The sequence below is a fragment of the Cantharellus anzutake genome, assembly GCF_015039405.1.
Source record: "Cantharellus anzutake strain C23 chromosome Unknown EI90scaffold_23, whole genome shotgun sequence".
Classification (NCBI taxonomy): domain Eukaryota; kingdom Fungi; phylum Basidiomycota; class Agaricomycetes; order Cantharellales; family Hydnaceae; genus Cantharellus; species Cantharellus anzutake.
The window spans coordinates 852,507-879,863 of record NW_024066973.1 but is presented as its reverse complement, the minus strand read 5'-3'; the positions used below and the strand labels follow the sequence as shown (position 1 = coordinate 879,863).

At 49.1% G+C, this 27,357-nt stretch overlaps 13 protein-coding genes across 13 annotated transcripts; 7 read left to right on the top strand and 6 right to left on the bottom strand.

The window, feature by feature from the left end:
- The first annotated feature begins 117 nt into the window (after positions 1–117).
- EI90DRAFT_1026744 (uncharacterized protein) lies at positions 118–1,231 on the top strand. Its single transcript, XM_039051421.1, has 2 exons — positions 118–959; positions 1,024–1,231. The coding sequence occupies exon 1, from the start codon at positions 351–353 to the stop codon at positions 930–932; it is 582 nt and encodes a 193-aa protein (XP_038916186.1). The 5' UTR covers positions 118–350; the 3' UTR covers positions 933–959; positions 1,024–1,231.
- Positions 1,232–2,254: 1,023 nt separating this feature from the next.
- EI90DRAFT_3145642 (uncharacterized protein) lies at positions 2,255–9,422 on the top strand (the record flags this gene model as incomplete). Its single annotated transcript, XM_039065320.1, has 10 exons — positions 2,255–2,515; positions 2,577–2,702; positions 2,758–2,853; positions 2,905–3,214; positions 3,265–3,886; positions 3,944–4,124; positions 4,176–4,361; positions 4,422–6,892; positions 6,952–9,334; positions 9,390–9,422. 10 exons carry the CDS (start codon positions 2,255–2,257, stop codon positions 9,420–9,422), a joined length of 6,669 nt encoding a protein of 2,222 aa, XP_038916185.1.
- A 225-nt stretch (positions 9,423–9,647) lies between these two features.
- EI90DRAFT_3058062 (uncharacterized protein) lies at positions 9,648–10,339 on the bottom strand. Its single transcript, XM_039060344.1, has 2 exons — positions 10,290–10,339; positions 9,648–10,233 (listed from the first exon to the last, which is right to left on the bottom strand). The coding sequence occupies exons 1-2, from the start codon at positions 10,333–10,335 to the stop codon at positions 9,698–9,700; spliced, it is 582 nt and encodes a 193-aa protein (XP_038916184.1). The 5' UTR covers positions 10,336–10,339; the 3' UTR covers positions 9,648–9,697.
- Positions 10,340–10,463: 124 nt separating this feature from the next.
- On the top strand, positions 10,464–11,785 carry EI90DRAFT_1026528 (uncharacterized protein). The gene is made up of 6 exons (XM_039051420.1): positions 10,464–10,830; positions 10,885–10,968; positions 11,028–11,179; positions 11,237–11,373; positions 11,432–11,462; positions 11,520–11,785. Exons 1-6 carry the CDS (start codon positions 10,707–10,709, stop codon positions 11,574–11,576), a joined length of 585 nt encoding a protein of 194 aa, XP_038916183.1. The 5' UTR covers positions 10,464–10,706; the 3' UTR covers positions 11,577–11,785.
- A 2,103-nt stretch (positions 11,786–13,888) lies between these two features.
- On the bottom strand, positions 13,889–14,727 carry EI90DRAFT_3058056 (uncharacterized protein; the record flags this gene model as incomplete). The annotated part of the gene is made up of 2 exons (XM_039060343.1): positions 13,979–14,727; positions 13,889–13,955 (listed from the first exon to the last, which is right to left on the bottom strand). Coding segments are annotated over exons 1-2 (525 nt in total), but the record flags the coding sequence as incomplete, so codon positions are not given.
- EI90DRAFT_1026447 (uncharacterized protein) lies at positions 14,545–15,172 on the top strand. The gene is made up of 3 exons (XM_039051419.1): positions 14,545–14,810; positions 14,956–15,040; positions 15,095–15,172. The coding sequence occupies exons 1-2, from the start codon at positions 14,653–14,655 to the stop codon at positions 15,035–15,037; spliced, it is 240 nt and encodes a 79-aa protein (XP_038916181.1). The 5' UTR covers positions 14,545–14,652; the 3' UTR covers positions 15,038–15,040; positions 15,095–15,172.
- EI90DRAFT_3058054 (uncharacterized protein) lies at positions 15,016–15,626 on the top strand (the record flags this gene model as incomplete). The annotated part of the gene is made up of 4 exons (XM_039060342.1): positions 15,016–15,040; positions 15,095–15,405; positions 15,469–15,553; positions 15,608–15,626. A coding segment is annotated over one exon (183 nt), but the record flags the coding sequence as incomplete, so codon positions are not given.
- Positions 15,627–15,929: 303 nt separating this feature from the next.
- EI90DRAFT_3280832 (acyl-CoA N-acyltransferase) lies at positions 15,930–17,005 on the top strand (the record flags this gene model as incomplete). The annotated part of the gene is made up of 4 exons (XM_039066783.1): positions 15,930–16,064; positions 16,119–16,488; positions 16,551–16,594; positions 16,645–17,005. The coding sequence occupies 4 exons, from the start codon at positions 15,930–15,932 to the stop codon at positions 16,675–16,677; spliced, it is 582 nt and encodes a 193-aa protein (XP_038916179.1). The 3' UTR covers positions 16,678–17,005.
- Positions 17,006–17,514: 509 nt separating this feature from the next.
- EI90DRAFT_1025827 (uncharacterized protein) lies at positions 17,515–18,472 on the bottom strand. The gene is made up of 4 exons (XM_039051416.1): positions 17,997–18,472; positions 17,869–17,886; positions 17,727–17,806; positions 17,515–17,670 (listed from the first exon to the last, which is right to left on the bottom strand). Exons 1-4 carry the CDS (start codon positions 18,305–18,307, stop codon positions 17,600–17,602), a joined length of 480 nt encoding a protein of 159 aa, XP_038916178.1. The 5' UTR covers positions 18,308–18,472; the 3' UTR covers positions 17,515–17,599.
- Positions 17,882–19,462, top strand: EI90DRAFT_1025950 (GLE1-like protein). Its single transcript, XM_039051417.1, has 5 exons — positions 17,882–17,955; positions 18,012–18,350; positions 18,432–18,562; positions 18,615–18,878; positions 18,930–19,462. The coding sequence occupies exons 2-5, from the start codon at positions 18,332–18,334 to the stop codon at positions 19,410–19,412; spliced, it is 897 nt and encodes a 298-aa protein (XP_038916177.1). The 5' UTR covers positions 17,882–17,955; positions 18,012–18,331; the 3' UTR covers positions 19,413–19,462.
- A 49-nt stretch (positions 19,463–19,511) lies between these two features.
- On the bottom strand, positions 19,512–21,449 carry EI90DRAFT_3016448 (uncharacterized protein; the record flags this gene model as incomplete). Its single annotated transcript, XM_039056990.1, has 8 exons — positions 19,512–20,172; positions 20,252–20,425; positions 20,451–20,488; positions 20,560–20,653; positions 20,790–20,854; positions 20,906–20,977; positions 21,059–21,260; positions 21,427–21,449. The coding sequence occupies 8 exons, from the start codon at positions 21,447–21,449 to the stop codon at positions 19,512–19,514; spliced, it is 1,329 nt and encodes a 442-aa protein (XP_038916176.1).
- Positions 21,450–21,798: 349 nt separating this feature from the next.
- EI90DRAFT_3154672 (rab-GTPase-TBC domain-containing protein) lies at positions 21,799–24,068 on the bottom strand (the record flags this gene model as incomplete). Its single annotated transcript, XM_039065942.1, has 7 exons — positions 21,799–23,012; positions 23,069–23,210; positions 23,269–23,325; positions 23,381–23,544; positions 23,607–23,698; positions 23,755–23,885; positions 23,935–24,068. The coding sequence occupies 7 exons, from the start codon at positions 24,066–24,068 to the stop codon at positions 21,888–21,890; spliced, it is 1,845 nt and encodes a 614-aa protein (XP_038916175.1). The 3' UTR covers positions 21,799–21,887.
- Positions 24,069–24,154: 86 nt separating this feature from the next.
- EI90DRAFT_2996083 (P-loop containing nucleoside triphosphate hydrolase protein) lies at positions 24,155–27,275 on the bottom strand. The gene is made up of 13 exons (XM_039056206.1): positions 27,128–27,275; positions 26,860–27,069; positions 26,666–26,807; positions 26,533–26,614; positions 26,382–26,480; positions 26,023–26,323; positions 25,718–25,971; positions 25,582–25,667; positions 24,890–24,915; positions 24,782–24,838; positions 24,580–24,718; positions 24,513–24,527; positions 24,155–24,454 (listed from the first exon to the last, which is right to left on the bottom strand). Exons 1-13 carry the CDS (start codon positions 27,128–27,130, stop codon positions 24,348–24,350), a joined length of 1,521 nt encoding a protein of 506 aa, XP_038916174.1. The 5' UTR covers positions 27,131–27,275; the 3' UTR covers positions 24,155–24,347.
- Between the last annotated feature and the right edge of the window lie 82 nt (positions 27,276–27,357).

Below are 27,357 nucleotides of genomic sequence, written 5' to 3'. Positions count from 1 at the left end.
GTGGGTGCGATCTTCCACCCCTTTCATACATTAACTGCTTGGGTGGTGCCACTGTCGGAGCTTTAACCGTGGTCTTGTTATCTCGAATCGTCTCTGAGCGCTTACTTGGCGTGAGTCATCACCGCATTGGGGCACGGTAACTCCCAGTCACTTGCGTAGTTGCCTATCGTGGCGTCTTCTGCGAGAATGCTTGGTGTTTTGTTGGGATCGAGCTTCCCCTCCTGTCCAACTACAAGACTCGCAATGGGCAACTCTTTGTTTGTCCAATTGCAATGGTTTGAAAATTACCTATTGTGGACTTTTATTGCTTGGACGGGAAGTCCGCCGATGCTCCGTCCCATCGCTGGGCTATGCTTGAAAAGCAGTTTCTTGTGTGTTTGGGCTGGAGTACTGTTTCATCGCTCAGGGGAATCAGGAATCAACCGTCGTGTGTCTTGATGGAAAAGTCAATGGTAGTGATGCGGACGGTAAAAAATGCTCGCAGTCGTGGTTGCTGCGACGATGTTTTCTTCAGACCGCTGAAAGGAACTGTAAAAAAAGATAGTCAACCGATCTGTATGACAATGTCAGCGGGTCACAGACATCAATGTCCTTCCTGCTTCGAGCGTTCGTCCGCACCGGATTCTCTTTTGGCGGTGGGGAGGGGTATCTCATCCCCGTTGGTGTACACGCTCATCGGCGACCTAGCCCATGGGGGTTTTGCCCAACTGAACGAGAAAATTTTGCGCTTGAAATTAGATGTGGAAGCTGGGGCACTCTATCATTGTGGCGCGCGGTTAGCTCTTTCCACGTGCTTGCCATTTAAGGCAACATCCTTACCAAGTTATCCTTACATGCAAATGGCTGTGTTTCATTGTGTAACGGCATTCAAGAATGCAGATCGTTATGGGATGCCACAAGCCCTCGTGGCCCTATGCCTTTTCAGTAAATAGGATCCACAGCGTACAGCTTTGTTGGTTGTAGGTGTCTGGTTTTCTTGGACGCATCTCCCAGTCATCATCTCTCCAATTCCGCAAACTGTAGAACTGCCATCCCCTTACCGACGTGTTTCCTGTCAATGTTTGAATCCTGTATCGTTCTATCCTACGCAGCATGCTCTGCAGTGTTGCGGGCGCGATGCATTTCAGTCTCTGCAGATTTGGTTATGCCTATTCTGGTGCAGCTCCGAGACGAGGCCCTCATTATTTGTGGCTTACCCATGCAACAGGGCGTGACGTCGCACGTCCTTGAATATATTCTGGGCGCTCGGGAGCGCTCTCAACGTGTTAATCACTAGACTGCCATCTGGCGACCAAGGCAATGACCCTTGCTGTACATTTCCGTAGAGAGTGCTTTTCGTCGCGTGCAGAGGTGCAAATAGGCGTACATAATGCCATCTATTCAGTCTCTGCGGCATAAAAGTTGCCTCCGCACCGATTTTTCCTGAACCCCTAGACTCACAATTCCCTCTTATCACAACCTTCTAATGCCAGTGTGTCCCGTTTTCTTTTTCTTTTTTCGTTAATCACTCACCCGACGCGATCACATAGCCTCAACCAGGAGACCGAGTGAGACTGAAGATATCCAATGATCTTTGGATCGTCGCGTGGCTCGTGGTCGTGCTTGCGATTGGGCCTGCAAGTTCCCTGGCACCTGTCTTCCGTTATAACCGACTCATTTCTCATCGTTTCCAGCCTAATGAGCCCACAGCTTATGAATTTGAATACCAGACCGACCGTGGTGTGTTTCGGGCCGAGTTCACCCCAAGCGACGTCCAGGTTACTTCCGCCCAAGACGCCGATCGCCCAAGACGCTGATTGACTCCAGAGTTATAAGAAGGTCGCCTGTGTCTGCGATGCCACTTGAGTTCTCTTCATTGCCCATCGCGGCCACTGCGGCATGGTCAGTCGTCTTTTCTGCTATTGCGCCGTTTCTCCTTGTGTCAATGTCCCAACAAGCAATGTACATTACCCGCGCTTTGACCGTTGAATCTTCCCAATGCCTTATCACTGTTGATTGATACCGAATGCTGGACCTTATTGGGTGGCCGCCTGCCGCACACTAAGGAGGATTGGTGCATGCATTGTGATCCAACTATGAAATGGGGTGTATGATGCTCGTCATCGCCGTTCTGCTGTGTCAAGAAAAAATCGTTAGCCGCTGCCCCGCCCAACGATCCAAAGTGGGTCGCACAAATACAGGATTGTACTTCCTTTTTGGGCACGGCAATTTGCGCACCGTGCCACAACGAGACGCGTCCAATCCATCTTGCAGAATGGCGCGTGGATATGCGTCCAGGGGGCGAGGTTTCCGAGGGAACTTTCGTGGGAGAGTTGGTGGCGTTCGAGGGCGCGGCGGTCGTGGCCGGGGAGGTGCCACCGCCAACACACCTGCCGCTGTTAAAGATGACGATGGAAGTAAAGTCGAGGCCCGTTTCGAACTGGCCCGCATTGAAGATGGGATCGAGGAAAAATTAGGATTTTCTCGCTATCAGGAGGGACGCCCTCGAGACGGATGGATGATTAATATGCGCCCTGTTTGTCCTTCTGCTGGTGGTTTGTACTTGAAAGCGCTGACACAATCGGCACGTTATACAGACCCTTATTAAAGATGATGATGTGCCAGGGGGCAGGGCTGGAATAGACTATTACTTTATACAAGATGATGGCGGCATGTTCAAAGCTACAGTTCCATATGAACCCTACTTCTACATCGCGTGCAAGGTGAGAATGAAATGAGTATTAAATAACGCGCCGTTACTTATCGTGCGCCGCGTAGAAAGGGAATGAGGGCATAGTGGAAGAGTGGCTTCTCAAGAGATACGAGGGTTTAATCTATCGCATTCTGAGGGAGAAGAAGGAAGATTTAAAGATGGTAAGTACACACTTCCTACCAGGTGTCCACATCTGAACACTCTTCGATTAGCCCAACCACCTTTTGGGATACCAGCAATTATATTTGCAGCTGAACTTTCGAAATGTTTCCGACCTTCTATCAGTTCGAAAAGATCTTCTCCCAGTCGCACAGGCGAACAGCGCGAAACGCAGCGCAGTGGATGCTTACGCTGAGGTCATCCAAGCTGCTTCGCATGCAACAGGACAGCTTGGTGGGGGGTTCCTGGGTGGTGTCGAATCTGCGCCCCTTCGAGGGCAGACTCACCTTGATCCCCGCGAACTGATTACGGATATTCGGGAATATGATGTCGCTTACTATCTTCGAGTCGCAATTGACAATGGTACGAGCGCCGTCTAGATGTCTAGAACCGTATAATTATCATCCCCCTAGACTATCGCGTTGGCTACTGGTACACAGTGACAGCGTCACAAGGGGAAGTGACTCTGTCTCGCATCACAGACCGTGTCAAGCGTGCGGAACCAGTGGTTATGGCGTTTGATATCGAGACCACCAAAGCTCCACTCAAGTTCCCTGACCAGGCTATTGATCAAGTTATGATGATATCGTACATGATCGACGGGCAAGGGTTCCTCATTACAAATCGTGACATTGTCAGCGAGGATATCGAGGACTTTGATTACACACCCAAGCCCGAATATGAAGGTCCTTTCACTATATTCAACGAGGCAGATGAGGAAGGTGTTCTCAGACGTTGGTTTGAACACATTCGCGAGGCGAAGCCGACCGTTATGGCTACATTCAACGGAGACTTGTTCGACTTTCCTTTCGTCGACGCTCGGGCAAAAGCTCACGGGATGGATATGTTCGCAGAGATCGGTTTCGCGAAAGACTCTGAAGACGAGTACAAGAGCAGGGCTTGCGCTCACATGGATTGTTTCCGGTGGGTGAAGCGTGATTCGTATCTTCCGCAGGGAAGCCAGGGCTTGAAAGCTGTCACGACTGCAAAGTTAGGATATAATCCCATGGAATTAGACCCTGAGCTCATGACACCGTGAGTGCCTTGGTTCATCAGTGAGCTATTTGGCCTGACGCTGAGCAAACATAATAGATACGCCTCAGAGCATCCTCAGATCTTGGCTCAATATTCGGTATCTGATGCCGTAGCAACGTACTATCTATATATGAAATACGTCCATCCGTTCATTTTCTCCCTGTGCAACATCATCCCGCTTAACCCGGACGACGTCCTCAGAAAAGGATCTGGCACCCTTTGTGAAACGCTTCTTATGGTGAGCTGTTACTCATTTTTTTGAGAAAAACCATGCCAAGTATTGTTGCAGGTGGAGGCCTATCGCGGCAAAATCATCATGCCAAATCGTCATGAAGATCCTACTGGCATCATGTATCAGGGACATCTGCTTGCTTCTGAGACATACGTCGGAGGTCATGTTGAAGCCCTTGAAGCCGGTGTATTTCGGAGTGATATTCCTACGCATTTCAGAATCGTCCCGGAAGGTGTCAACCAGGTGAGCCCTTGCATCCAGTTTCCCCGAAGTTACCCGCCCCCTAAGTACATTCATTTCTAGTTGATCCTGGATTTGGACCGTGCATTAAAGTTCTGCATACAACAAGAATTCAAAAAGGATCTTTCCGACATAACCAATTACGATGACGTGAAAGCGAGCATCCAGAGTAAACTGGAAGAACTTCGAGACAATCCGCTCCGTACCGACAAGCCCCTCATCTATCATCTCGATGTGGCTGCTATGTACCCCAATATCATGTTGTCAAATCGCTTGCAGCCGGACTCTGTTGTGAGTGAAGCAATGTGTGCTGTCTGCGACTACAACCGGCCTGGAAAGCAGTGCGATCGAAGAATGACATGGGCTTGGCGCGGAGAGTTCTTCCCAGCACATCGCGACGAATTTAACATGGTACGGAACGCGTTGGACTCAGAAATGTTACCACCAAAACACCCTGATGGACCAAAGCGGCGTTTTGATGATCTCACTGAAGCCGAGCAGACTGCCCTCCTCCACAAGCGTCTGGGTGACTACTCGCGCAAGGTGTACCGCAGAACTAAGGACACCAAAGTTGTCGAGCGTGAGGCAATCATTTGCCAACGGGAAAATCCCTTCTATATCGACACTGTCCGCAATTTCCGTGATCGCCGATATGAATACAAGGGTTTACATAAGGAATGGAAGAAGAAGCTCGATGTGGCCCTCGGAGGCAATTCTTTCACGGAGATTGAGGAGGCCAGGAAAATGATTGTGTTGTGGGATTCTCTCCAACTCGCTCACAAGTGTATCCTCAACTCCTTTTACGGTTATGTGATGAGGAAAGGTGCTCGCTGGCATTCTATGGAGATGGCTGGGATAACGTGTCTTACTGGGGCCCGCATTATTCAGATGGCTCGTCAGTTGGTCGAACAGATCGGCCGTCCGTTGGAGCTTGACACAGATGGGATATGGTGCATGCTGCCTGGGTGCTTCCCCGAAAATTTTGCTTTCCAAGTCAAAAGTGGAAAGCCCCTTGCATTTTCGTATCCATGCACTATGCTCAACCATCTAGTTTATGACCAATTTACCAACCACCAGTACCACTCTTTCGATAAAACCACCGAGTCGTACGCCATTCATAGCGAGAACTCCATCTTTTTCGAGCTTGATGGCCCATACAAAGCCATGATTCTACCCTCCTCCAAAGAGGAAGACAAACTCCTCAAGAAGCGCTACGCTGTGTTCAACGAAGATGGAAGTTTGGCGGAGCTGAAAGGTTTCGAGGTGAAGCGACGCGGAGAACTGCAATTGATCAAGATATTTCAAACCCAACTCTTCGAAAAATTCCTCCTTGGGTCAACCACGGAGGAGTGTTATGCTGCGGTTGCGAAGGTAGCGGATCAATGGTTGGACGTGCTCTTCAGCAAAGGAAAGAGTTTGAGCGATGAAGAACTCGTCGACCTCATCGCAGAAAACCGTAGTATGTCGAAAACACTTGCGGAGTACGGGGGCCAGAAGTCAACCTCTATCAGTACCGCGAAGCGACTTGCAGAATTTCTTGGTTCTCAGATGGTGAAAGACAGAGGCCTTGCCTGCAAATTCATCATCTCGGCGAAACCAGCGGGTGCTCCTGTGACCGACCGTGCGGTACCTGTTGCTATCTTCTCTGCCGAAGAGAATGTCAAGAGGTCCTATTTACGCAAATGGCTACACGACAGCAGACTCACAGATTTTGACATTCGGACCATACTGGACTGGGATTACTATATCGAACGCTTAGGTTCTGTTATCCAAAAGCTCATCACAATACCTGCCGCAATGCAAAAGGTCTCGAACCCAGTTCCACGCATACGCCACCCTGATTGGCTCCATAAACGAGTACTGAATCGTGATTATGAACAGCACAAAGTCACTGACTTCTTCAAAAAAAAAGATCCTGCGACTGCACCTATCTCTTCTAGGTCTTTGGGCACCGGAGATATCGAAGATATTGGCAATTCAGTGGAAAACACGGAATTGCAGCCAAAAGTGGCGAAAGTCACCAGGCAGCAGACGACGTCGGACGCTGAACCACTTCCTGATTATTCCGTTAACTACTCCAAGTGGCTGAAGTATATGAGACCGCGATGGAAGGCTGCTCGTGAATACCGCGCTCGTGGGGAGAGTGATGGAATTAGCTTCAATGTTCCATCAATGTTCCACACGTCGCTAACACGCTCTTACCGAGCCTGGGACATCGTCCAGATTCGGGTGACAAACACGCCTGGCAGATTCACTATGTGGGTTGCCATGGATGATGAATTTGTGTCCGTGCCACTTCGCATCCCCAGACAGTTCTACATTAATTTCAAGGTCGCCCCTTCCGATTTCACATTCCAATCCTCCTACACGGCTGAAGCAGTTACTCGCTCGCTCCCGAGAAGTCAACCCTGTCTACACCTGTACAGAATCACTGTCGCAGAAGATGTTTACCTCAGATCAGAGTCACACTTTGCCAATCTGCTGAACCATCCCAATGTAGATGGAGTTTACGAGACTCAGGTGAATTGGATCCCGTATATAGTCCAGGTATCAACTAACTGCTTTTGACACTGTAGCTCTCCCCAGATCTTAGAGGCGTTCTGCAACTGGGCACACGCTGCACTACCAACGACACGACAAACATTAGCCTCAATCGAGCCAAAGATGTGGGCTTCGACCTACAACAATTGATGTTCTCTGCTCGATCCAGCACTGCCAAATATCTTCCTCAGCTTCGCCCGTCTAATATCATTTTCCTTTTCCATTCCACCACAGCCCCGCGACACGTGTTCGGAGTATTCTTTCCGAATAACACTGTCAAAATCCATATCGTTGATAATGGGAAAAATAGAGAACCGCTTTCGCGTCTAAGAGAAACCTATTCCAATCTCCTGAAGGACTACAAAGCAAAGCTTGGTAATTGGTCCTTCATTCGATATCCACCGGAGTTGGACTTCGAGATCACGTATCACTCTAGCGATGCTATCGCGATGAGGGCACTCTCCCGTGAACTCGGCGTGAGAGCTAATAAATCCACCCTCCTGGTTGTCTCTTCGATGAAGACAATGTCCTATTTCGAATCAGGCATGCCTCGAATCATAAATCACCCGGTCTTCATGATGCCAGGAAACAAACGGACCCACAGCTTGGATGCCTTTCCCTGGCAGCCAGACGTTGTCAAGAAGATGCTGACTCGCTTCCTTCATGTTGGAGTTTGGATCCAGGAAAGACATGAACATTGCTCCTACCATAATGTTCCTCTTGGCAACGTTATTGGGGATGAGGCATTATTTTTTGCGGACGTTGAATTTGCGCGACGGATGTGGAAGAGAGATTGTCTTTTATGGTGGTCTCCAAATCCGAAACCGGATCTTGGTGGACGAGAACACGATTCGGCAGGCGAGTCAGATGAGCTCTCTGGGGCTGAAATATGCGTTCCCGGGAACTATTCCAACGTGTGTTTGTCCATCGAGGTCAAGGATTTGGCGTTCAATTCTGTGATGCAAGCTGCCTTCGTTAACGAATTGGAAGGCAGTGGTGGTACGACTGCATTTGACTCCACATCTCACACCCTGGATGAACTCGCCAAAGGAGAAACTAATGTTTCGGCAACATTTGGTGACACCGTGTTAGCACCTCACATCCTTGCGGAATTGAAAGCATTGTTACGATTCTGGCATGCTGATCGGACAACCAGCGTGGCCTCCCGAAACATCATTGAGCATTTTGGAAGATGGATTGGCACGAAAAGCTCATGCATGTACGATCCAGGCATTCATCGCTTCGTCCATGGATTGATGAAGAAAGTCTTTCTTCAAATGGTAGCTGAATTCAAGAGACTTGGCTCTAGAGTTGTTCATGGGGATTTCGGGAGCCTCCTTCTCGTTACATCCAAGCCACCAGGGACAGCATATGCTTACGCGAATTACCTGGCATCCGCCATCAATGGTAACGACCTGTTCAAGTATGTCGCCCTTCGCACTGATCGGTTCTACGACCACTTGCTCTACTTGGACAAAGCTAACCGAGGCGGAGTCGTGTGTATTGACCCGGAAGCCTTGGAGCCGCCCCCGAAAGTGCCTATGGAAGCAACATGGAATATCCAGTCCTTCTTGCCGCCATTCGTTCAAGAGTACTTTGGCCGCTTTGTCAATCACTTCATCAAGACGCTGTATCTAATTCACAGGAACCATTCAGTCTGGAGCCGTTCACCTCTCAAGGTTCGCCAGCAACTGACACAAGACGACAACCTGAAACCCCTTGACGATGCCGAAAGGGAAGAGAATGAAGAGACGCGAGATTTCATCGCGGGGACTCTGACGAGAAGGATGTTGCACGCTGTAACTGAAATTGTCGAGGAACACCGTGAGGCTCTGCTGGAACCACAACTGCCGAACGAGTTCCGGTTTCCCCTTCTGCCAGGATCACACTTGACGATGACCAACCCTGCGCTCGAGTTCATAAAGTTCACTTGCGCTATCTTCTCTGCGGCTCAGGATTACAAGCTGGAAGTAGGGCTGTTGAAGCGTAATCTTCTTCAGTTCATCGGGGTTCGTGAATTTTCGGAGGAGGCGGAGTTCCGAAACCCGTGTGACCCATTCGTTCTACCGATGGTGATTTGTCGTCATTGTAACCACATGCGAGACTTGGATTTTTGCCGTGACCCTGATCTGCTGGCCATCGAGGGCGACGGGCACCGTCGAGGGCCACCCCTTTGGCAATGTCCGGTTTGCAAATGCGAATACGACCGCCGTGCGATCGAAGTTTCACTCATCGACTCGATCAGACGATTGACGACTTTGTATCAAGTGCAAGACTTGAAGTGTTCAAAGTGTGGACAAATCAAGTCAGACAATTTGATGGCGCATTGCAAATGTTCGGGCCCCTATGCACTCACTGACGGAAAAGTCGAGACAAGACGTAAACTCCGTACAGTCGTAAATGTCGCATCGTACCATAATTTGGGAATGCTGAAGGCGAGTGATTTTTTTTAGATTGTTGCGGATGGCTGTCTGACTGTAAATTGAGCAGGAATATACCGAATTTTTGCTTGATCATTGGTAATCTGTCATGTTCCGTTTCCTGGGAACTCGCTCTCTCGTGGGCATGTGTCTAATATTGATGAATTGTACGTACAACAACACCGTTACATAATGCTGCTTCAAATTTGTAATTTACATGCTTCCATCGCCGTTCAAACGCTGTCTCACGAACCTGAATTGGGCGGCTGCCAAATTTGAAAATTCAACTCTCTTGCGCAGATGAACCCTGCGACAGAACCACTCACCTCAATGTCACCGACACTGATGGAAATACATATGTAACTCGACCCGTTCATACTAGGTGGTTCGAACAGAGCTAGTTGGACTCCGCGTTGCAGACATGCATAGTACTTTGCTGGTGGAACGGGTACAACTATATGCATGGATCAGAAGACTCTGCTTATGGATCCAAATCCGCCCTGCTTCCCTGAAAGAAGCTGGAAGTATTGAAATATTGACGGGCTGGGGGGAGATCAGATTGTGCCCATTCAGCGAGGCATTTTTGTTCAGCCGTGAGACGGCCCCGGGAATGGGTGGGCGTTCATCAATTGTGCGTTGGCTCATGAGGTGGAGGAGCATGTCACAATCCAGACTTTTTTTTTGTGGCCCGCGAGCAAGGACTTCGACGCTTCTCTTGCAATCGAAGCCAAGCCTTGGGGAGGACTTACATACACGGACGGCAAAAGGCACAGATTTTTCAGATCTGTGCATGCATGTGAGCAAGGGGGATTCACCAGCATCAAGAATATTCCGGCCCGCTTTGTTGTTGCAAGTCGTTTGGGTGCGGTGCAAGAACCCTTTTTGTTTTTTCGTCGGCCGTTGGCAGCGCATACGTAATTCAAATCGCCAAGTCTTCCGGTTGACCGTGTCCGTTGACCATGTTGTGTAGAACGTGCACAGGGTTCACATCGACTTCGAAAGGACCCAAACACCATTAGACGTGAATTGGAGCCAAGCCATCATTTCGGTCAACTTTCTCTGTCATCCCATAATATTAGCAATACGCTATTTTAAGTTGGTAAGTAATATTGTGTGAGTCACTCGAGGGCTTCTGTCTAACACCCTCGATTCCTCGTTCGGGTCCAAGTTCTCGGTGACCCGAATTGGGTCAATTTCGCTCTATATACTGCAAAATGATTTTCGTGTGGCTTAATATTATTATTTGACCGTGGGACACCTGGGGACGACAGCGTATAAAAACGGCGAGGCAGCATGGTTCCCTTTCCCTCATCCCACCTCTCTCTCAGCCTTCCTCAACGCTTCTCAGCACTACTACACTCTCTTCAAACCACTCTTTTATATCGCCATGTTCTCCTCCCGTGTCCTCTCCATTCTCTTCTTCCTCGTCTCCTTTGGTCTCTTCGTCTATGCGAAGCCGATTGACACCTCCGCCTTGGCTGCTCGCTCCGCTGAGCTTGCTCCCCGCTGTGGTGAGTAGTAGAGGAACTTTATCGATTTTGGTTTATGAAGGTCGCCACTGTCAGGTTGCACTATTGGTGAGGTCAAGGAGATCCTCGTGGATTTGGACGTCAAGGTCAAGGCTGCGGTTGTTCTCATCAGTAAGTCAAGTATTGTAATGATCGCGATGAGTGGGACATTCATTTTCACTTCGCTTCACCGTGTACAGCTGACAAGGTCCATGACCCTGTTGCCGTCATTGCCGACATTATTGTCGATATCAATGCTGCCGTTGCCCTTCTTGCTAAAATCCGCCTTTCCGTGTGCGACATCGGAGTTGTCCTCGCTGCATGTGTTCACATTTGCGTTAGCATTATCTTGGTACGTGTTGTGTTGATTAGTTCCGTCTCTGTCAGCATATTTATATGCATTGGATAGGCTATTTGCATTGCCATTACCGAGTGTGGGGTCGAAATCAAGGCCGAAGTTATTGCCCACCTCGACGTTGCCCTCAAGGCTCTCGTTGCCGTTCTCATCTCATGCTGCCCTGCCATTGGCGGTCTCATTGCGGCTGTGTAAGTACACTTTTCGTTCCCAGGCTATGTCAGCACCCTAATGAATGGTCCCTTGCAGCATCAAAGTTTATCTTCATGTCTGTGTTGAGGTTGGCATCAAGGCCACCCTTGCTGTCCTTGGGTTATAAAAGTCCTCCCTTTCTGAGGAAGGTACTGGGTTGTTCAGTTCATGCTCTTTCTCTTTGACACAATGGGGCTGTTGATAATGTCAAAGCTAGTTTCTTATCGAATCTTTCCATATCTCAGTCATTTAATTGTTGCTGGTGTCTTTATTTTTTTCTCCTGTTTCTCGGGAATGAAAAGTTGAGTGTTGTCTCGTTATTTTCGCTCAAGAGTCGGAAGAGTCACAATCGCGTGGAATAACTAAAGGTCAGTTGCTTATGGTGATCACGTAAGGACATTTTAAGTCGCTGGTGAGGATGTCTGCTTCGTATTGTTGCGCATTTTGATGTCAAGCTGTGGCGGTGTCTGATGTCCGAATGATTGGATAATATTGTTGACATGTCACCGCCCTGTGCCGCCGTCCTTCTATTACTTTATCCTTTTCTGTCATTGACCATTTGATGTTTGACATCTCATTCATTTGCCATCTGTCTATCCTGCTGAATTCCCTCGTGCTGGACCGAAGTTCTCCGTTGACTTGAATTGAGATGTTTGTACTGCCGGCAGTTCATGCCGATTGCATTGTTTTCTCGCTGAAAGTGTTGAGATATGTAATGTCAAAAGCTTAGTTTTCTTGTCTCAAATCTTTTCATATCCCAATCTTTTTTTACTGTGATTACTAGTTCTCTCTTCTTCTATACTTTTCTTTTTTTTTCGGAAATGAATATAAGCGGTGAAAGAACCAGAGCGGCCTCAACAATTTATTCCACTTACATTACTCCAAGAAGAATGCTGGCGGGGTTCTGGCTCACATAACTTTCCGACCCCGATACATATTTCGTTTTCGTAGTACATAAGCAAGAGGCTTTTTTTTCAGCTTCCTGGTATGATGATGAGACTGATCATTCTCCTCCTAATAGCATTCAATTGTCTATGCAGCGATGCGCCGAAAAAAAAATTTATAGTGCCAAATTTACGAGCTGCCCAGCCCCACACTTCGCTCATCGGTGCGGCCGCGGGGTTGCTGATCTTAACCGTAGTTTTTTATACTTCTCTGCCTCACATCAAACGATTGCGAGTAATAATAACCGCTCTCTCTCCTGGCCCCCCGCCCAACGCTCGAATATCATCAACTCATAACAAGGTCCTGACAATTAATTATATTGCGGGCAGCATTGCATGAATGAGCGTAAAACTTTAACTGTAAGCGCGCTAGGGCTCAAGGCGCTGAAGTTTCCTTATTTCTGATCTGAGCTATGCGCCGCTTGATCCCACCAGTGTGTTTGTTTAATAGGGTTTGGTAGCGACTCGTTCCTCCTTGGTTTCGGCAATTCCTGCCAGCAATATGAACCGACACGGTACCATATCCTAAGTAATGCGCCGAACCGTTATAGTTATATACCGAAAGCCGCAGTGTAGGGTTGAATCTACCCCTCAACAAGTGATCCCCGTAACGAAAACAGGTTTGCCTGCAACCAGATGGATGGATAGGATTTACGCGGTGTGACACGGCATGTCGAGCAGCCATCAGGCGTTAAACGTATCGATAACATGCTTCAATCCCATATGCACTTTGTACCTCCCAGAACGAACCACAGCATGCATGTCTCTCTCAGTGTTGGACGGACAAGTCATCACGGCGCCCGGTGCTCATAATGCTGCATGTCATGACACTAATATTACTTGCAGAAGCTGCTTACACCGCCCCCCCCCTTATTGCCTACTCCTTTCTTTCCATTGATGTTTTGACATTCTCCCTTCCACGATAACTATAAGTGCTCACTTGGGGGAGTAATGATAACACGATTTTCCCCATATACTCGACGCTCGAACATCGCCGCCATAGAACCCAAACATTCGAATCATAGGTTTAATGGTTGTGCCATTCAGGCTATCCATAGGTGCCAACGCACGTTCAAGTCACACAGAGTGAAGGGGTTGCCGAAAGTCAACAAGGCTGACTTTTGTTGTAATCCTCCTTGCCAAGGATAACCGTTGTTGGCGAAAGCTACGGTAGGCAACACCAAAAAAACAACCCCCCCCCCAGAAATATCCAGGATTCGAGCCCAAAATCAGTCACTTTTTCGCCGGGATCGGCACCAGCCGAGCTATTCTGCCCGACGGTGCAATGCGGACACGTAATGGACCAGGACCCAATCCCGGCATGGCGACTTGGGGAGGTGCTTAGGTACACAGCTTCGATGTCAGAACCTTGTCGATAGACGGTGGTCACTCAGGCGCATGCAAATATGATGCAGCGGAACAACTATTCAAGAATGAAGAATGCTGGAGTCTTCGTTACAGGAATTGGCTTAACTTTGCGTCTTGTGGGGCCACCTACAAGGGCCTAGGGCATTCTGACTAAAAACCAGGGCACCTTGCTAACCAGTACAACGATTTTCAATGTGATTACGCGAAGATGGCACTGCGTAACAGCGTGAACATGTGAATGAATGAAGAAGCCGACAGTTGATACGGAACTGGCTCTCAGCCCGTTGCTGACGGGGGGTCTCGTGCGAAAGTGGAGGGTTGGATTTCGGAAAATGCATCCGTAATGCTAGCTGCACTATTTGGCGCTTGTGCGTATAGATGGAGAGGCTCAGGACGGGCTGCGACGATCGGCTCAGACCCCGGCTGAAGCACTGTTCTCATTGCACGTCGCGAAAATGGGGAATCATCAAGACTATGGAGACCTGCTGCCAAGGACGTCCGGAGTGTCCGTGCGCTTAAACTCTCCGTGAGGCGCCTAGCGATGATGACAGCGGATTCATGAGGACCTAGGAGACAAGGCCCATGTCCGCGTTGGGTCGTCCCGCTCCAAGAAACTGTTCCTGGCTCTAGCCTGACCCAGGCCTGATAAGTGGAAAATATCACCCAGCCATGTCCGGCATCCGCGAAACGTGTGTCTCGGAATTCAAGGGTTCTCACAACCATACTACCTGAAAAAGAAAAGGGAGCCATGGCGTTTTCACTGTCTCTCTTTGACGTATTCAGGCCAGGTAAGACTATAGCGTGTTCAGGAATCAATGACCCGTGCCAATCGGGACCAAAGCGCCTGCGGAATACGCGGCTTTTCTGACGTGAGCAAAATTCAAGCCAGAATTGAACACCAGAATACTGTAGGCCTTGGGGAAAGAGGTTGGAATACTCCTAGCTTGATAACAGGACCAACTGAGGATGACCTGCTATTCGGTGGTAGCAAAAGCGATCCCGACTAGGCAGGTGACCCAGCCTCTCTTTAGGGGAAGAGAGATCCCGACGGTGGCCGAAAGAGGCGGTGTGGGATTCGGCAAGTTGCGGACATTAGCACATCACATCGTCGCTGCGCAAACCAGGTTGCATCTTCACATCCATCCTACGGAAGTACTCTTACTGAGCTATCAGTAAACTAAACAGGTCGGTAGCTGCCAAATTTCGCTTTTTGCGGCCTTATTTTGTCTCCTTCTGGCTGTCGTTGAAGTGCTCACCCGGCTCCAAAAGTAAGCTGCCCGCGTCCTGCAAGGACACAAGTCACCAAAGTCATCTCTCCAGTCTTAATAGGGCCACTTTAACGACCACTTGAAATGTGTGTCTATGGATTGTCTTAGGCTGCTTGAATCTTATATTCTCTGTGTTGAAGGTCTGAACCATACGACCCTTACGTCCCCCGCGGAGACCCCAGCGGCGCTCCTCGCCCTGGTAACTCCAAAACTGCTGCTATACAGGCTCAAATCGACAACACCGTCGATATCATGAAGAGCAATATCAACAAGGTTGCCGAGCGTGGAGAAAGAATCGATGACCTGCAGGACAAGACTGGTTAGTTCCCATTCTTGGCGCTCGGTCCTCGTTGGCTTTGAGAACTCCTGTGTTGCTAACGACTCGTGCCGCTCAGAAACACTGGCTGTTTCTGCTCAGGGGTTCCGGCGGGGTGCCAATAAAGTGCGAAAAGTGCGTCCATCCCCTATCTGCTCACTATGCCGTTACTCATGCAATATCTTATCTTCGCAACAGAATATGTGGTATGTCTCTTTAAGCAGATTCTCGTAGTCAGCATCTCACAGACCTCACCACGCTTCTTAGGTGGAAGGACATGAAGGTACGATACAACATTGCCTTAACAACATTGGCGTCTCTAAATGAATGCATCTAGATGCGGATCATCATTGGCATTGGTATCGCAGTGTTGATTGTCATCATTGTCGTTCCTATTGTAAAGGCTGTCAAATAGGGGAAAAATGGCTATGTTGTCGTTTTGTGTGCTTGCCGTTATGATTGCGCCACTTTCTATATATCGTTTCTTAGCCCTATTGTTCATGTATCTACCTTTCTGTCTACCCTATACTTAATACTCTTTCCAACGTCGAATTCAGGCTGAGAGTTGATCAGATTGGAGTTACGTGGAGGCGGAGTTAACCGAACCTCTCCAAATACTAGACGTCAAGCCTTCGTTTCAATCAATCCTGCTTCAAGCCATGTCGAACGTTGCTGGGACTGCCAGTGCTACTTCGCAGACACTTTCCTTTACTCCAGATGACAAACTCGAGCTATTGTTTGACCCCAAACTCATTCCGAATGATGTCAAGGCCGCTTTGCCCAACCACCTTCATGTGCGCGGCCCCCATGCTTGTTTAGCAACGCATGTTTTCTGACCTTTTCCACAGATTCGTCCACTTTCACTAACGGATTATGGTCGCGGTCACCTCTCTGTTCTCTCTGTCCTAACACAAACACCAGATGTTGGTGCGGCAGCATGGAGTGCAGCCTTCGGCCTCATGCGTTCCACCCCGAACACGTATTACGCCATTGCCATAGTTGATAAGGCCCTGGATAGAGTCGTAGGCGTTGGTACTGTCTTTATGGAACGCAAATTCCTACGTGGATTAGGTGTCGTGGGCCACATCGAAGATATCGCAGTGGACAAACAATCTCAGGGTCACAAACTCGGACTAAGAATTATTCAAACTCTTACTGCGATTAGCGAAGGTCAGGGTGCTTACAAGACCATCCTGAACTGTAGCACCGATAATATTCGTGAGTCTCTGTGGTTAGACTGCATTGAATGAAAGCTGACATTTCTACCCCGTTTCTATAAGCGTTCTATCAAAAATGCGGATACGAGGAAAAGGAGCGCGAAATGGTGTGTAGCGTTTGGCTGTGCTTCGTACAATATGCTCAAACTTTAGATAGGCAAAGTATGCAACTGGTGTTTCCAAGTTGTAGATGTCTTCCTCGTGCTCTTCTGTTCCTTCATTATATACACCCATCATGCACCGGACACTTATGGACTCATCTTCTCGTGGTTGCCCTTGTTATTATCCTTTTGTACTTATGTTGCGATTCCCAGCGAATGCCCTTACGCTGATGAATGAATCACACCCCTCACCCCGGGAGGTCTATGTGGATGTATGAAAAAGAACGGGTGATTGGAGTCCTTCCCATGCAACCACTGGGCAGCGGGCATCTGTGGCGACGGGCGGCGCCGATCAGTGTTGCCCACTCACCGATCCAAGTACGAAGGTATGCCCGGATGCCCATGCATGCCTGAGGGGCCGAATAAAGATTTTTTGGTCACTCAGATGACTCATGGCGATGGAGAGGGAATGAATTGATAATATTTCTTCAAGTTATTGAGGTCACGTGTCGACAAACACGGCGAAGCGCTTGAACACGATCAAACCCAACTTACTAGCGTACCTTTCTCCTTGAACTCCTGATACAATGAGGGTTAGTCTAGCATCTATTCCATCAGAGCCATCATCTTCGGATGAAGAGATGCGTGTTAGCCCTCGGCATCGGCCACGCAGAAGCAATGAGTCCGAACGTCGTTCAACTCCAAAGGCTGTCAAGTCGCCTCGCCCTGCTAACCGCTTTGGACTTGATTCGGATGTGTCCAGTACGGATGGGTTTGATACAGAGGAGGAGGGGCTTTCCCGTAGAGACCATACAAATATTGCGGCCGACGAAGAGGCCTGACGAAGAGCCCGAGGAAGGGGCTCAATGAGCAATCTACTCCGCCACCAACTACCCCCCCGCGAGTATCCTTCTTTTCCCCTTTACTTTGAATAAAACTCATTTTCCTTATGATCCTTAGATCTTCTAAGCGAACACCACGAAACAAAGAGCAGCGTGAACAAGATGAGTTTTACGCTGCGATACGGCTTCGACATCGGCGTGATCCAGTACAAGAATATGAAGACAGCACACTCAGGGAAGCTAGGGTATGTTTAGGGTATTAAACAATATATGTCGACGTTAAATGTGTATCTGACCTTTCTTGCGAGGTAGCGTCTTGCTCTGGAAAAGAACAGAGAACAATGGCACCCAATAGCGTGGATATTTGAGAAGACACCTGAGAGGATAACGAAACGTCTTTCTGCATTAAAGGCTAACCAGATTGACGAGGTTTCGCACATTCTTGAGGGAATGGCTCTGGAAAGATCCGAAGAAGAAGCCCGTAGAAGGCGGGAATATGAACAAGAGGATAAGGCATTTCAGGAGGTAAGCATTCTACTTCCTCATAAGTTAAAGATAAGCCTTACCGAATGCAATGACAGTCTATTGAAAGAAGCATTGCAGTACACGAGGCCGAGCTCCGGAAGATAGCGGAAGAACGTGCACGTCTAGAACGACTTGTCAGGGAAGAAGAAGAAGCTCGAGTCAGGAAAGCCAAGGAGGAGGAAGAAGCCAGGGCTCGCGCTACTGCTGAAAAGGCCAAGAAAGAGGCAGAGAATGCTGCAGCTGAGAGAAAGCGTGTTGAAGAGGAAGCGGAGAAACAGAAGGCAGTGGAGGAGAAGGCGCGCAAAGAGGAGGAGGCTAAGGCGGAAGCAGCAAGCACTTCATTTCGTCCCATGACTGCATCACGAGAATTGCAGGAATGCCGGAAATTGATAAAGGTTCGTATCGCGCCCGCACCATTGATTGGCCTCAGATCTGGCCTGTCCCTTAGACTATTAAATCTGAGGTGCTTCCCCAAGTCAAATCAGCGAAGCTCCACCCCGACATCACGCCTAACGCCGACTGGAAAAAAGAACTTGCGAAATTGAGAAGACAAATTATCCCAAAGATCGGCCAAGTCACAAACGTTCGAATCGAGATTCAGCGAATTGTGTGTCCCTTCACATTTTCGGTTCTCTCGCCTGTCTTACTTGCTGTCTCAGACGGCTCAACTACATGGGTTGCTCTCACCTACTCCCGGCCATCCAGAGCCATTGTACATCGCTCTTCTTTATGTGCTTTCGAAAGCTTTCCTTAAGCAGGCAGAGGAAGAGGTCACCGCCAAACCGGACACCGCCTTCCCGCTGGCGCATGTATTCGTTGGCCTGCTGGAAAAGGGGCATTTCCAACTAGGGAATGTCTTCATGGCGAAACTGGTCCAAATGTCCAGCCATTGGGTAGTTGGCGCCGTAATAACTCGTGAATCAGTAAGTGCGACTACGGTTACGTTTCGGGTATGGCATTGAGCTGTTCTTCAGGGACAATCAGATGAAGACTATCGTATTGCACTTGGTCGGCGACCTGAATCATCGGGCGAAACAACGGTCCAATATATAGAACGTCTGGGCGGATTGGTTACACTGTACGCGGCAATCCTCCAGACTCCATATCAGTCGAATCTTCCAGCGGAGCAACTACATCAGATTCCTACTTATGTCCGTCTGCCTCGTTTGTGGACTTGGATCATCAGGCTTGTGAATCACCCTGGGCTGATGGCCGACCGTGCGGCTCCCGTCATCTTATCTTGCATATTGGAAGCAACGGGCGAGGTCGCCTCGGCAATGTGGCCTAGACAGATGGCTAAACTACGGTCCGTCTTGCTTCAAAAAGCCTCCGAACCGGAGCAGCCTGGAAGTAGCCTTATTGGGGGGCCAGAAGGGAAAGCTGGTAGGGTACGATTGAAATTGCTAATGGAGAAATGGGAGAAGGATGGATTGAGGCGATGGGAACCAATGAGGTGATGAGGATGATGGGTGCCCAGGGGTGTAGAAAGTTGGTACCATTACGACACCAATATCTGATAGGCGATAGGGAAGCAGAGGCCGCTGTAATTCTCGTCCTTAAGGGGTGACAAGCGAAATTGCTCTCCGTCTTAAATCTTCTGCCTGAACAGCGAATCCCGCGTTCAACCGCTCCTCAAACAGGACGTCTAGAGCAAGGGATAATGGTCGGTAATATGTCTCCCAACTAAGATATTCACACATTCCGCCTCCAATGTCGCGTACAAGCTGAACATGCTCAGCGGCAGTGATTATCCCGTTCAGACCGTCATCGTAGCGCCATGCCACAGTCATGGCAGCGCGATCGAGTACAGTGATTATCTCTGTTGATGTGGAACTGAATGGAAGTAACCCCACTGTGTGGAGTGTGATACTCTCACCAACCCAAGGGCTTCCGGGAGCTGCGTCCACTTTGACAACGAACGTATTCCATTCAGGATAGGACGGGAAGTCTAACACAATGTCGAAAATCAAGTCCGGGGTTGCGGGGATCGTGATGTTGGCGCAAGCGGTGAAGACAGCGCCTTTGGTGCCATACGTGGGGGTGGACATAATTGGACAATCCCCTCCCACGAGCGGGACCAGAAGATGAAGGAAAACACGGAGATAGAGCGCAGTGTACGCTAGAAAACTACGCCAACCCATGAGAGGAATCGTGAAACAGCTCTCAAGTCCCGAGTTTCCGGCGAATGGCGCCGCCCAATCGGGTAAGTCCCAAAAGCTGCCCCAATAAGTTGTCTGCTGCCAGCAATCAACGCTACACCTGATTCTTTCCCTCACTAACGAACCCCCCCCCTCACGAGCATTCTGTCTCGTCTGCCTCGCGCATCTGGCGCGTGTTACGCGTTAAAGCCTCGTGTGTTCTAGGCAGATTTTTCTTTTCTCGGGCTGCGTATGGACGAGAGCGAATCTCCCCAATAGTGTCATTCCCGTGATTCACTTGCTGCCAGTCGTCGCGCGATTTATGGCGAATCCTGGTCCCCTCATATAATTGGTTACCTCTTGGACGACCGAATCAATGAAATCTCGATCTGACCCTGAAGTGATCATTTGGGGGCATTTTTGAACAGAATAACAGTGCAATTTGATATGCTCCAAGAACATGTACCTTGTGGCCGATGCCCCATCGTTCTGAAAGAGATATTTCCACTTTCGTGCTCATGCCCTTGTCTACATTTTGACCTCGCCATGCCTTGAGGGTCCTAATTTCGTTCGTTGGATCGTTACATGAATCAGCTGAGTAGAACGCCGTTCAGACTGTGGCCCGTCAACATGAGTCGCAATCTTCGCATTGGAAATTGCAGAATCGTTCGACTGATCATCGGTCTCCAGTCTCACTTGGTCTGTGCCCTGAAGCTTTGTCGTTCTCCGCCCCATTCCCATGCGTCCAGCGGCTGAATTTCCTGCAATATCTATATCACATGCTGCCACCTTATGTGGATCGATATGCTCACGATTATTGCATGGGGTTTAGAAAGGATGGAGCCCTGCTCTTTACTGGGGTTATCTTCAAGAGCCGCGAGGCCCTATTTGAGATAGTTGATCTTGTAGACCCTTTGGTTTATTTCTAAACAGTGGGGAGGGCAAATCTAGGCCACGGATGAAACGGAGCGGCCGCCTGCCTCCTTTTGTCCTCCGTCTTTGGAACTCAACGTAGCACAATTTAGCACAGTGATCCAGTATATTGGGCATTTATGTGGTGCGGAGAACGGCGAATTCCACCCGTCGCCCAGGCATAAATAGGTCCCCCTTTCCTGGGGAGTCTTCCCGTTCTCATGTCCCCTTTCTTCTGGCCCCACCTGCGAAAACCTAGCCACAATGATAGTGTTGCTACATCAACCATGATGGGGCGAATTCGGGAGGTCGGCCCCGAATGTCGGTCGTCACCCTTTAGTTTCCAATCTCCCCCAATCCCCCCCCGCAGCACCTCTTCAGTGGTTTAGCTCACTGTGAACCTGTTCGCATGAATCCTCACCTGCGTGCCCCTTCCTCAGTCATGGCGAGGCCCATCTTGCCCGACTGTCAAAGTTACTTCACAACCGGACCCTCTCTTCTGAGTGGTTACGTTGACTGGACGCAGATGCAGTGCCTCGCTATGCCTGGTTACGGGCACCATCGGTGGATTTTCCGACATGTTCCTTGGAGGGCCGCGACTGTTTGTGCTACATTGTTTTAGCGTGAGTCAGTGCCTTTCTTGCTTGATATTGCTCAACTTATACCTGCGTCTCAGAACTAGTGCCTCCATGCGTCACTAACCTTACTTAGCACGAGCTTGCATCCGACTTACCCGATCAAGCAGACTCTAGGTACAGCTGCTAATGCTGTTTCAATAGAATCGACACCTTGTGATCAACAAAGCAAGTCCTTTACTCATTCCTATCTTCAGTCTCGTCACTTTTAAGAACGTTTACATAATGGCTAGGAGATAACTATTATTTATGGAACTCCGACGATCCCCACCCCTGGGTCCAACACCAACGTTCGTGCCCATTGTGTCAAGTCGCGCCATCCCTTCAATCCGCTGTTTCTTTGTGGAGACGAGTATAACATCACAGCAGCAATGCCAACGATGATTGCGGCACCAATCCCAATCGAAGGTATAATCAGCTGACGTTGCTTTCGTTCTGGAAGTCCCTTATTTCGCCCCATCTCTGCTGACTTATCTCTCTCTTCTTCCATGTTCTCCGTAAAGTCTCGATCCGAGGAGCCGTCGTTTGGTAGGACCACAGTCTCCAAGGGTTGTTCTATGAGCTGCTCCGCCTCTTTATCTGAAAGTTCCTGCATGGCGTTCGGAAACCAAGTAAAGCAGACACTTGATGGACCGAGTATCTCATCAATGCGAAGCGAGATAGAGTTAGTGGAAGGGAGGTGTGGAGTGTCTGATTCCGTCCGGGTGGGATTGCTCGGTGTTGCTTGCGCAGGGGGGTGTTTATATGGAAGAGGAGGGTACTTCTGGTATAGTGCATCCGCGGTGGTGAGAATTCGCGTGAGTGGCACCGGATATGAATTTGCTGTGCTGTAATTGGTCGCCTCTGTAGTTTCCATTCCACGCTGTAATGGTGATCCTTGATCGGTGTTCGGAGATCCAAAGTCCGCTGACGGAGATGAAGTGAGAATGGGCGCTATGTGCGATAAAGGTGGCCCAAGATGGTCTGCCGATCTATCATTCGGTTCAGACGAAGCCACTTGGATATCAACCCGAGTGTTTTCTTCGGTACTCAAGGACTCAATGAGAGTAGAGCTATCCAAACTCTGCCCAGTGACCGTGGCTGCACATTGCGGGCCCCCCAACTCAGAAAATGGAAATAGAGGTACTTGGGAGTGGTCCAAGCCTACGGGTGATTGAATGAAATGCTCCCGTTGCATCTCACTCCCAGAATGGCAGCAGCCACCATCACCAGCACTAGGTTCTCGTGGCAAATCATAATCTTCCAGTAGCTCGGAACAATGCAATCGGGCATCATCTGAGAGCTCCGGTAGTTGCGATAGGAGGGCGTGTAACATGCCTTCGTCGTCGTCTTTGGACAAACGTTCAACGTCATCTTTGCGGCTCAGAATGATCTGTACGTTTCCCGTGTCAGCCAACGGTGGATTATTGGTTTCTAACATAGACACACCGCTGCTTCGAGATATATGATAGCAATAGGGGGTCTTGCTAGAAGATAGTCAAAGACGTGCTGGATTAAGGAAAGAGTGGGAACATCGTGAGAGAGCAGCGTCAGGGTATTCGATAATGCAAAATAAGGCAAAGGTGATATCCTAGGAAAAGATAATCAAATCCACAGATCAGGGAAACCTGAACAGAGATCTGTGGTACCTTTCTAGCAATTCAGAGAAGGGTGGATCAGCAAAGCGTATCAATCTTCGAAGGATTCTGGAATGGGTTGTAAGCATTTAAAACTATGCGGGAAATGCACAGAATAGCCCACCGTAGCCCTCCTAGCAATGGGCCTAGGCCTTCCCCCATCGCATCTCTAAGTCTGTGGATGCTCAACTTATCAATACATGTTTGCATCTTTCGTAAATCATTATCGTCTATGCGCGAGTGGTTCGTAAAGGTTAGAAGGAAGACGGAGACTATATCGTGATAGCCCTAAGATAAATTAATTTGTATAAGGAACAACTGCCGACAGACCGGCAGCAAAAGATGTTTACCTGGAAATAGGATAATTTGGGATATCGCCTCAGAGTTGAAACAATGATATTGTTAAGCTCTTCTTTGAGACGTTCCTTCTCCGGTGGGCTAACTAGGTGGTTTGCTGCGTGAGCAATGGCACGGGGGATCAAGGAGCCATTATCCTACCAACCGGATATGTTACAAAGCTTCTGTCAGTATCAAGTTTGACTTGTCGCTCGTCTGAATGAGGTGCGAGAGTGTCCAAAGGCTCTTCCGATGGCGATCGTTCCGAACCACGCACACGTAGAAGGAACTCCCTGGTCTTGCATCAGTTAGAAATTAACGGGAGGTCTCATAGTAACTTACCAAGCCTCCTTTCTTGCAGAAGCCAGTCCTCCTGGCTGGAGGCTTAATTTTCGCATGGTGGCCCAATCGTTGGCTTCAATGGCGTCCAAGATTTCGTTGCGACTAGGTGCAAATCGCAACTCTTTGGTGGCCATGTTGCACGGACGTTCAAGTTTTCAAGGAAGGAGGCGACAATATGTTCAGCCAAGACAACTATGACGGCTACCTCAGCCTAGAAAGTCGCGCAACACGCTAACCAGCTGCATTGGACTTGCGGGGGCATCAACCCGAGCACGTGCTTCCAGAAGCGCCCATTATCAAATACACAGCAACAATCTCTATTAGAAGCGTATTAAAGGCCTTGAAGGCAGAAATACCGATCAAACCACGTCTAGACGAATAAAGGGGGACTCGCGAAGCAGCATCTCAAGGATCTACCAGCGACTGTAGCTGCCGCGACCTCCACCGAATCCTCCACGACCACCACGATTACCCCCGCGACCACCACCACCGCCACTGCCGCCACCGCTACCGAAACGACCTATGAACGAGTCAAATAAGCAAATAATATTTTTCAAGGGCGCGATCTGAGTGCTCACTGCGATTGCCACCTCCTGAGACGGGAAGATTTAGTGACTGATCAGCAAAGCAAGGGAAGATGCGTACCACCGCCGTACATGGCCATTTGCTCTAACTCAGGAGGAACTGCAGACTTGGCTTCTCTTAAGATAGCTACGAGTTCACGAGCAGCTTTTGAGTTGTCGGCGGTGAAGTAAGTATACGAAACACCCTTCGCACCCGCACGCTGTGGAAGGGGCTCGATAGTCAGCAAATCGCTAACTCCAGAGAAGAAATACATGACACGTACCCCAGTGCGACCAATTCGGTGGATGTAGTCTTCACAATTATTAGGGAAATCGTAGTTCTAAGAAAAGTGACTGAGCAATGACACCTGGGACGCGAAAAAAAATCTCACGATGACATAGCCGACGTCTTTCACGTCTGCATTTTACGAAAGAGAGCAGCAGCACGAACAACACAATGAACCGAAACGATGGAGCACAGACATATGCAGAAGAAAAGTCAGATAATCAGAAGCAGGATACGGAATGTGCAGCAGTCGCGCCGAGACGTGTCCTTTCGATCAACCGACAGTGAAGACGTGTTGGGGAAGAGAGCAACCAGCCAACCAAAATGCAAAGGATGAACACTTTCTTGACGAAGACACTTGATGACAGTATTGACCCAGTCAAACCCACAGACAGCGGAAACGTACATGACCACCCAGGTGGTCGTAGGGTAAGCAATCATCCAACGGTTTCTAGCACCTTGGAGTTGCACAGGGGCTTGGCGATGCACCTCTCATCGTCAAGACAGAATAGGAGCCATCAGCCAGACGACGGCCCCAATGCAACTGACGGACACCAGAGTCGATAGATTTGTTTGCTCACCAGAAGTGGAGAAGTGCATGATGTACGCCGCGAGTCTAGTCTGTAGAGCGAGATTGCCGCATACCTGCCTCGTCTGAGTTCACCTTTCGTCTTCACACATCTTTGACCGTCGACAGAACAGAAGGTGTCAGCCCTCAAGGCAGATGCCCACTTGTCATGACGATGGTACAACGCCGCTATGGCACGGAATGGTTAGAATGAGAGCAATAAATCATACCAAGACCACGACTGGCAACGTCTGTTGCAATCAAAATCGGCGAACGGCCAGCCCTAAATTCGCCTAGAACCCAGTCCCTCTCACGTCTGGAAACATGATTAGCAATAGGCAGGCAGCGCAGATCGTTGGCACTTACTGCTCCTTGTCACCGTGTATGGCCAAAGCAGGCCAGCCATCCTGGCGAAGAAACTTGGTAATCTCATCCGCGACACGCTTCGTAGCAACGAATATAAGGACTTTGGCATTTTCACTGCTGATCTGGTCCAGGTGTTTAAGCAGCTTCCCACGCTTCTCGTACTCAGTGCAAATTTCAAGGATTTGTTCGATATTATGGTTTGCCGTGAGTTCCGTTGAACCTATGTTAACCTGCATAGGGTTCTTCAAGAAAGCCTGCAGTAATAATTCAATGCTAACATCATCTCCAGCTCATATTGGGCCTACCGCAGCGAGCTTCTGAACGTCCTTTGGCCATGTGGCGCTGAACATCAGAGTTTGTCGATCAGGCCTGATTTGGGAGACGATCTTCCGGATTTGCGGTTCGAAGCCCATATCCAGCATTCGATCCGCCTCGTCCATGACCAAGTATGTGATTCTTCGCAAGTTAGTTTTACCTGCCTCTAGCATGTCGATCAAGCGCCCAGGAGTAGCAATGACAATTTCAACGCCTCTTTGAAGATCCCGAATCTGAGGCCCTTTGGCGGCACCGCCATATATGGCTGTGTTACGAATGCGGGAGCTCGCACTGGAAGAGTATGTCAGTAATGATCAGTAATCAAAATAAAAGTGTGTAAAATATGTACCCAAATTTAGTGCATTCTTGCTGGATTTGGACTGCCAATTCACGAGTGGGGGCCAGAACAAGAGCGATTGGACCATCGCCTGGGGACAACAAAGGTTGCCTAGAAGAATCGGAGTTCATGACAGCTTTTATGAGCAATCAGCTGAGCTCACGCATTGATGTGTAACATGGCAGGAAGAGCAAAGGCAATGGTTTTCCCGCTTCCAGTTTGTGCGATGGCAATTACGTCGCGGCCTAGTGGATGATTAATAAGCGCCCGGCCTTCTGATCGTGGGCAAATCATACCTGACAAAGCCATAGGCCACGCTTGACACTGGATGGCTGATGGTTCCTTGAAGCCCTGAGCCTTGATTGAGGCCATAATGTAATCGGGAAACCCGGCTTCCTCAAAACTGGTTACTGGACGTGGGATCTCGGTCCCTCGACACTTGACGACAACATGTGAGGTAATGTTCTTGTAAAGTACAATAATACCCAACCTTTATCTCCTTAGCCCTCCGGAACTCTTCGACTTGGAATTCAGTGCGAGCAGTGACTCGAGGATCCTCTCGGTAGAAGTTCTTTTCAAACTTCGTTAAGTGGGCGCTCTTCCAATCAACATCCCTCAAATTATTGCCAAGGCCACTTTCGCCAAAGCCATTGTAGACTCCGGTTTGACCAAAACCGCCACGATAACCGCCTCCGTAAGACTAGCCGGGGTTCATCAACAGGGGTTCAACTGGCATGCCATGACAAGAGACAACTTACCATTTGACAATGTTATTGGTTCTTATTGATCTAAGTTGAAATCTAATGTTCTTGTAGGGCGAGATGAACCCTAACGTTGGGGGGGAAGGGCAGACGAGAATGGGAGATGGATGAGAGAAAATTTGAATCGGCATTCTCCGCCTTTAACAACACGTGCCACAGCTAATCGTGTGTCGGAAAATCCCGTATATCGTTTAAACGCCCAGGAAACGTTTCATGGCGTTTTTTAC

Excerpts from the sequence above, each read along its gene's own strand:
- EI90DRAFT_1026744 (XM_039051421.1), top strand. The coding sequence starts at position 351 with ATGCTTGAAAAGCAGTTTCTTGTGTGTTTGGGCTGGAGTACTGTTTCA.
- EI90DRAFT_3058062 (XM_039060344.1), bottom strand. The coding sequence starts at position 10,335 with ATGGTGTTTGGGTCCTTTCGAAGTCGATGTGAACCCTGTGCACGTT. Across the intron at positions 10,234-10,289 it reads ATGTGAACCCTGTGCACGTT|GTATGCGCTGCCAACGGCCG; the intron begins CTACACAACATG and ends GATTTGAATTAC.
- EI90DRAFT_1026528 (XM_039051420.1), top strand. The coding sequence starts at position 10,707 with ATGTTCTCCTCCCGTGTCCTCTCCATTCTCTTCTTCCTCGTCTCCTTT. Across the intron at positions 10,831-10,884 it reads TGAGCTTGCTCCCCGCTGTG|GTTGCACTATTGGTGAGGTC; the intron begins GTGAGTAGTAGA and ends CGCCACTGTCAG. Across the intron at positions 11,463-11,519 it reads ATCTTCATGTCTGTGTTGAG|GAAGGTACTGGGTTGTTCAG; the intron begins GTTGGCATCAAG and ends TCCCTTTCTGAG.
- EI90DRAFT_1026447 (XM_039051419.1), top strand. The coding sequence starts at position 14,653 with ATGACCTGCTATTCGGTGGTAGCAAAAGCGATCCCGACTAGGCAGGTG. Across the intron at positions 14,811-14,955 it reads ATCGTCGCTGCGCAAACCAG|TAAGCTGCCCGCGTCCTGCA; the intron begins GTTGCATCTTCA and ends CGGCTCCAAAAG.
- EI90DRAFT_1025827 (XM_039051416.1), bottom strand. The coding sequence starts at position 18,307 with ATGGGACGAAATGAAGTGCTTGCTGCTTCCGCCTTAGCCTCCTCCTCT. Across the intron at positions 17,671-17,726 it reads GACGCTACCTCGCAAGAAAG|CTTCCCTGAGTGTGCTGTCT; the intron begins GTCAGATACACA and ends AACATACCCTAG.
- EI90DRAFT_1025950 (XM_039051417.1), top strand. Across the intron at positions 18,563-18,614 it reads GAATCGAGATTCAGCGAATT|ACGGCTCAACTACATGGGTT; the intron begins GTGTGTCCCTTC and ends TTGCTGTCTCAG. Across the intron at positions 18,879-18,929 it reads CCGTAATAACTCGTGAATCA|GGACAATCAGATGAAGACTA; the intron begins GTAAGTGCGACT and ends GCTGTTCTTCAG.
- EI90DRAFT_2996083 (XM_039056206.1), bottom strand. Across the intron at positions 26,615-26,665 it reads GTGGCCTATGGCTTTGTCAG|GCCGCGACGTAATTGCCATC; the intron begins GTATGATTTGCC and ends ATCATCCACTAG. Across the intron at positions 26,324-26,381 it reads CAAGAATGCACTAAATTTGG|TGCGAGCTCCCGCATTCGTA; the intron begins GTACATATTTTA and ends ATACTCTTCCAG.